General features: G+C 31.0%; 2 protein-coding genes across 2 annotated transcripts; both read right to left on the bottom strand.

Annotated features, from left to right (window-relative positions):
* Positions 1-248: 248 nt before the first annotated feature.
* On the bottom strand, positions 249-1,091 carry LOC107929657 (putative invertase inhibitor). Its single transcript, XM_016861147.2, has one exon. It carries the CDS (start codon positions 1,052-1,054, stop codon positions 458-460), a length of 597 nt encoding a protein of 198 aa, XP_016716636.1. The 5' UTR covers positions 1,055-1,091; the 3' UTR covers positions 249-457.
* Positions 1,092-3,333: 2,242 nt separating this feature from the next.
* LOC107929630 (10 kDa chaperonin 1, chloroplastic) lies at positions 3,334-5,316 on the bottom strand. The gene is made up of 7 exons (XM_016861125.2): positions 4,987-5,316; positions 4,814-4,872; positions 4,670-4,720; positions 4,117-4,182; positions 3,982-4,029; positions 3,831-3,860; positions 3,334-3,553 (listed from the first exon to the last, which is right to left on the bottom strand). Exons 1-7 carry the CDS (start codon positions 5,069-5,071, stop codon positions 3,485-3,487), a joined length of 408 nt encoding a protein of 135 aa, XP_016716614.1. The 5' UTR covers positions 5,072-5,316; the 3' UTR covers positions 3,334-3,484.
* Between the last annotated feature and the right edge of the window lie 1,146 nt (positions 5,317-6,462).

Here is a 6,462-nt window from a genome sequence, read left to right as displayed (position 1 = left end):
CATGGAATGATTTGAATTTGAAATAAAAAAATGAATTACCTCTAACCAAAATTAATTAAGACACGAAATTGTTTGAACTTGAAGTGTCTAAAACTTAAAATGATCAAAAATCCTAATGACCCCATTTAAAAAATTGAATTTTGAATTGGAATTACTAGTTCAAAACAACTCGAACTTATAATTACTTAAATCTAAAATGATACAACTTACTTAAAATTAAATCAATCTCAATTCTAGTTTAAGCAGGATGAAAGCACAAATATAATTCATTTATTCTTTGGATTAATGTGATCAACATTAAAACTACATCATCAAGAACACTAACTACCAGAGTATTAATTGTAAACTTCAAGACAAAAATAAATTACTAGTTACTCTTCAATCTTCAAAGTTGGCTTCAATGAAAGCTTCCCTAAAAACTTTGTCGAAGAATATTAGAAAAAACACAAAGAAACAATTAAATTGAATCACCATTCAAGCGAATCATGTTAATAATGGAAAGCGAAATAGCAGACAACATGAAGGCATCGTTGTTCCTCTTCGTCAATGGCGAAACCACGCCTTCTTTTTCCTTGAACCCATCTTCAGAAGTTGTAGTAGCATCCATCACCGAACTCACATCAATGTTAGCATCGTCGTAGTGCTTGGCCTTGTAATCTTGGAGGGCCTGTGTGGTTGTAGGGATAGCATCGGAATAAAGATCAAAGCAATCGTGCAAGCATGATCTGACGAAAGGGTCCATCTGTTTTCGGTTCTTCAACAGTTCCTTAATGTGAGACCTTGTGTTGGTTACGTTGCGGCCGAGTAGGGTGATGGAAATCTTGCCGAGTTGGCGAAGGTCGTTGGCGCAGTGGCTGTGGGGAGCTGCTTGAAGAGAGGTGACGCAGAAATTGTAGCTGAGGTTTGGGTCGCTTTGGGCGCATTTCTTGCAGGTCTTGCGTATGAGACTGTCATTGGTGGCGGTTAAGCCATGGGAGGTTGAAATAGAGACAAAGAAGAAGAAAATGCGGAGAAAGAGAGGGATGACAAAGGAAGAAGACAAGGTTTGCCTCATATCTGTTTATTAAGTTTGGTCGTAAGGTTTTGTAATCTTTGTTGCTGTTGGTCTTGGACATCATGATACTTACATATATAGCGAAGGGTGCTATTAATTTGGAATGTCAGATTTTAATATTAATTTTTTTTATAAAAATCTATTTTGTACTCGAATGAAATTTAAAATTTAATTTATTATATTTTAAAATAATAAATTTATTTGCTCGTCACGTAATTATACCAACTTTAAAAGAAATCATTATAAGCTTAGTAAATATAATTGTAAGCAAATTTTGACAAAAATAAATACTAATGACGACAACAATTGAATTGTAAATAAAATATAAGAGTGTAACTTTTAACTTTTTAAATGGTTGAATAAAATCTCAAATTTTATTAAAGTACATTTATCAACCAAGTATTTTTTTATATATAATATTTAAATTAAGCATAATTTATTATCTTTAAAATAGAAAATATTACACGCTTATATGTTTGAAGTTGTATCCTTTAAATTATCACAATAATAACAATGTTTAGTTAACTATATAATTTATATTTTGATTTTTAATAATTACCTTAAATTAAAAACATTGGTAAAAAGAAAATAGATATTTTTGGGTGGAGTAGCTGTGAATTTACATCTACATTACTTGTAAAATGGTTTCTAATACATGCTTTTGTTGGCTTCCCAAAAATGGTTACTGAAGATTAAAGAATGAGATTGCTCCAAATTATGCAAGTAGCCGCCCCCAATTAATTGGTGTTCCTACGCTATTATTACAAATCAATCCCACCTTTGCTTACAAGTAAATCCATATTGCTTTTCTTCATAATTTCTTCCACTACTATTGCCACTACGGACTTGAAGGAGGCTCATCAAGATTCAACATATTCACGCTCAAATCTTGTGTTAAATTGGCCAAGTCATCCGTTCCCTTGACCAAAAATGTGTCCCAACTTCTACTACTCACCCTTCACTGGTTAGAGTCTAAACAATCTTTAATTGGGTGATAATTCTCACTGAATCTTTTCAAAAACTGAGCCACTAGTAATGCATAAGTTCGACGATCAGCGCAATGACTTTGCAAGGCATAATCCCATTCGGACCCCCAAAGTTCCATTCTGTCAATCCAATTTTCAGCATAAAACCCCCAACCCAATTCATTGTCTCGTCTCGTAATAACCCTCCAGCAGAAGCGATTTAACTGCTCCATCAATATTCAAAATGCAAATTCCTGCATGCCATCGTTTCTAACCGAGTTCATAGCTTTGCTGATGTCACTTGCAAATTTCTGAGCATAGCTTAAGATTTGCACCACAGAGTAAGTATGACCTTGGATATTAAACTTATTTAGACACTTTCACAAGCTCTACAAGGCAGTTACAAACAAAGACACCCCTAGGCAAGAAAAAGTTTGCTAACTGAAACTTACCACAATTTTGCTGCAACCTGCAGTGAGAAAAACTCTCGTTGTCATTGTTCAACCAGGAGAGCCAGCCAAAGTTCTTTCGCTGCCAAACACTAGCAGAAAATAGGGCCTACGGACTCCACTTCTGCCCCACACATTGTGCAAGCTGCATTATCGATCATCGACTTCCGGAACCAAACTGGTTCATATTCAAACGATTCAAGAAAATCAACCACAGAAGAATCTAACACGTTCTGTACAAGTCAGCTGCCATATCCAATCGACTAGCATTTCCATATCCAATTGAGTCGCCTGTTTTGCGAGCATGGCATAAGCCGACCCACCAAAAATTTTCCATCGCTTCAAAACCCCAGCAACAAGTATCTTGAACGTGCTGATGATCATGAACCGAACGATCTCCAATCAGGCCCGCGACTCCCATTGACCCTCACTGTTAATATAGTCCACCACTCTATTTGCTCTTATCTCGGGCGCCCAAAATAAAGAATCTAATAAAAAACTCAGGTGCCAAAAAATCTTATGTTTGAAGTTAGTACAACACTTGCAAGAAAGTCTTTCAAAATTAATTTTTTTTTACCCAAAAGTTTTAGGAGTTTACATAACGTATCACTTGTAGAATGCCAAAGTTTTTAAGAAATTACATGAAGTGTCACTTTTTACATGACATACTTGTAGAACAAGAAATTACATGATGCATAACGTTTCAAGTTATTTGTTAGAACAGGAAAATATCTTCCAGAATTTGTTGAAAAATCAATAGATTCAAAATAGTTGATGGATTTCACAACTCCCATGGAGTCGAATTTTAATGATTTCATATTTTTCCCCCAAAGATTTTATGGAGGCATGTTTAAGAACACCAAGCTTTCTTAACATTTAAACAATTATTATCATCTCCAATAAGTTACTAACATAAATGTAGCAGCAGCTGAAGAACATTATAATTGCAATTAAAAACCGCTAAATTCTGAAATACAATTGATTCTTCATCTTAGAACAAAACACCAGAAAAAACTTCAATCAACTTCAGCTAACAAGTCACTCTCTTTACAAAACACATGCTTAGTATCTGTTCCCAAATCCACCTGCAAACAACACAATAGCATTTTAGAACCCTCATGTGCAGTGCACCCAACTTTTTGAAATATAACATTACTATTATGTTAGTCAAAGAAACCTACGGCCGATGAATGAACCAGAGATTATGCCTAAAAAGCCATTCATCGCTATAACAGATACCATCATTTTAATAGTTGGTCATAGTCTTACTGCTAAACTTGCAAGTTACCAGAATTTCTTTTCTAACTAGGCTGAATGTCGACATATAAGACATATTTTCATCAAAAAGGAATGCTAACTAACCTCATAAGCATTTATATCCGAGAAAAGAACCTGCATAAGTATAGGAATTCTTTTAGATTGTATTAGAAGAATAACTACATACGAAAATGGCAGTATTTTGACAGGCATCACTTAGCATAAGATTGCTCAGAAAATTCCTGAATTCGTTTACCTTCTTTCCAGTTTCCACGTTTCCTACTTCCGCACCGACCGAAACTATCTGAAGTGGAAATCATAAAATGAATTAAGACATCTCAAGCATTCATTTGAAAAGGGGAAAAAGATATTGAACAAATTGTCATCATACCTCCCCCATGAGGTACCTCTCAAACTTGACAGCTGATTTGGGCAACAAAACTCCACCAGCTGATTTCTGTGGTATAAAAATTGCAATTCATTTGCTCAACAATTGGCAACAATAGGGGGACAAAACAGAAGATATTCATCACTTGACACTAACACAAAGTAGATAATCTGTCAAAGAGAGCTAATGATTTACAAGTTTATACACCACAGCCTAGAAATGTGCATTCATCCACCAATAAGTCATCATGTAAATATACTTCTATGCTTAAAAGTGCTTCACTGAGTTAATGTCAAGAGTTAACAAGATACAAACTCACTTAATAAAACTACTTAACAATCTAAATATAGAGTAGTAAAACCAACATCAATTAAGAATAGCAACGTTATGTAACCCAATTTTCATATAAACTCAGAGAACAGGAAACAAACAATTCTCATAGTTGCATTTAAAGGAACAAGCTTGAAACTAAAGAAACCCGGATTTGGGATAACCCAACCAGTTAGAACAAGCAACTTCAGTACTAAACAGAAATGGATAAGTAACCAATATATACCTCGGGTAATTCTTGGAGACGGATAAGAACTCTGTCAGCTTGAGGAACAACCTGAAAAAAAAAAAGTAAATTTAGAACATGTGTTTACAAATACAAATTAAATCGTCTTTAGCTAACTCAGATTATGAAATTAAACAAAAATACCTTGGTGGGCTCCCATTTAGTGGCCACAGCATTGATTCTAAGTGAATTTCTTCGAGTCCCTGCTTGAAACCCAAAGTACAAAGAGAAACCGATTAGGAAAAAAAATCTAAACAATACAAAGGGAGAGATTTTGTAGAAAAGAGAGCCTAAGGCTAAGGCTAACGTAAACTAACCGGGAAGTTTGTGGGTTGAAAGAGAAGAGAAGGTAGGCTTGTTTGAAGTGAAGGTTTTGGGTAGTGCCAAAAATGTAGACGCCATGGATAAGAAAGCTGCTTTGAATCGACGATAGAATCAAAGTAAGGAAGCGTTTGGCTACACAAAGCAACTAAATCTAAAGCCCCGATTCGCTTCTTAGGGTTTTATAAGCTTACATGTCATGTTTTCGTCACATCATCCATGCCTGACCCAAGTTCTAGAGACTTCCTCACATTTTTTTTTCCTTGATGGCGAGGTAATGGAAAATTCGAAAAAAAAAATCGTTTTTTTAAATTATTTAGTAAATTATTTCGCTTTTTTTAAATTCAAAGAAATATATGTTTTTAGGAAGAGAAACCAACAATTCGTTTCAAAAAATATATCTTTTTGAAAAGCGCTTTTAATATTTTAATTCCGCTAATTTTCTATTTCACATTGTTTAAAGTTTTTAAATATATTATTTTTCAGTTTTTTTATTTTTAATTCATTTTTAACTAATAATCCTTTTATTTATATAATTAAAATAATAAATATGTAATTATATAATAAAAATATATATTATATTTCATTATGTTAAAAGTATTTTTAATTAATAACTCCTTTATTATATAAATAAATTAATAATTATATAATAAAAATATATTTTATTTTTAAAAAAATTAACTAGTTTTTTATATATATTTTTATTTATATAAAATATTTATTTTCTTCACCTAAATTGTAGGTATGATAATTTCTAATATTATAAAATTAAATAATCATTTCAAATATTATTATTTTTTATATGTAAAATATTTCAAATATCATTGTTTTTTCATCTACATTGTAAGTATGATATTTAAAATATTTTTATATGTGAAATATTTCAATTAATTATCCAAATATCATTATGTTTATATGTGAAATATTTCAAATAATTATTTCAAATACACATACAAAAATATATAATACTAAAATTTACTACACTCATGATATGAGTTGAAAAATAAATATTTCGCATATAAAAATTATATTTACTAAAAATAATGATATTTGAAATAATTAATTGATTTTATAATATTAGAATATACTATACCCACAATGTAGATAAAAACAATTATATTTGAAATATTTTATATATAAAAATAATAATATTTGAAATAATTATTTGATTTTATAATATTAGAAATCACCACACCCATAATGTAGGTGGAGAAAATAAATATTTGACATATAAATATTATATATAAAAAAGAAATATATTAAAAAAATTAGTTGATGTTTTTTAAAAAATAAAATATATTTAACATAATGATAAATATAAAAATATATATTTATTATTTTATTTATATAAATAAAAGAGTTATTAATTAAAAATATTTTTAACATAATAATATATATGTTGGGGAACCCAATTAAGTAATGAAGAAGTAAAAAAGTAACAGAAGAAATTGAGAATTTGAACAAACAAATTT

This window comes from Gossypium hirsutum, chromosome A08 (assembly GCF_007990345.1).
Source record: "Gossypium hirsutum isolate 1008001.06 chromosome A08, Gossypium_hirsutum_v2.1, whole genome shotgun sequence".
Lineage (NCBI taxonomy): Eukaryota > Viridiplantae > Streptophyta > Magnoliopsida > Malvales > Malvaceae > Gossypium > Gossypium hirsutum.
This window is presented reverse-complemented; position numbering and strand designations above follow the sequence as displayed.

Excerpts from the sequence above, each read along its gene's own strand:
- LOC107929657 (XM_016861147.2), bottom strand. The coding sequence starts at position 1,054 with ATGAGGCAAACCTTGTCTTCTTCCTTTGTCATCCCTCTCTTTCTCCGC.
- LOC107929630 (XM_016861125.2), bottom strand. The coding sequence starts at position 5,071 with ATGGCGTCTACATTTTTGGCACTACCCAAAACCTTCACTTCAAACAAG. Across the intron at positions 4,721-4,813 it reads CTAAATGGGAGCCCACCAAG|GTTGTTCCTCAAGCTGACAG; the intron begins GTATTTTTGTTT and ends TTTTTTTTTCAG. Across the intron at positions 3,861-3,981 it reads ACGTGGAAACTGGAAAGAAG|GTTCTTTTCTCGGATATAAA; the intron begins GTAAACGAATTC and ends ATACTTATGCAG.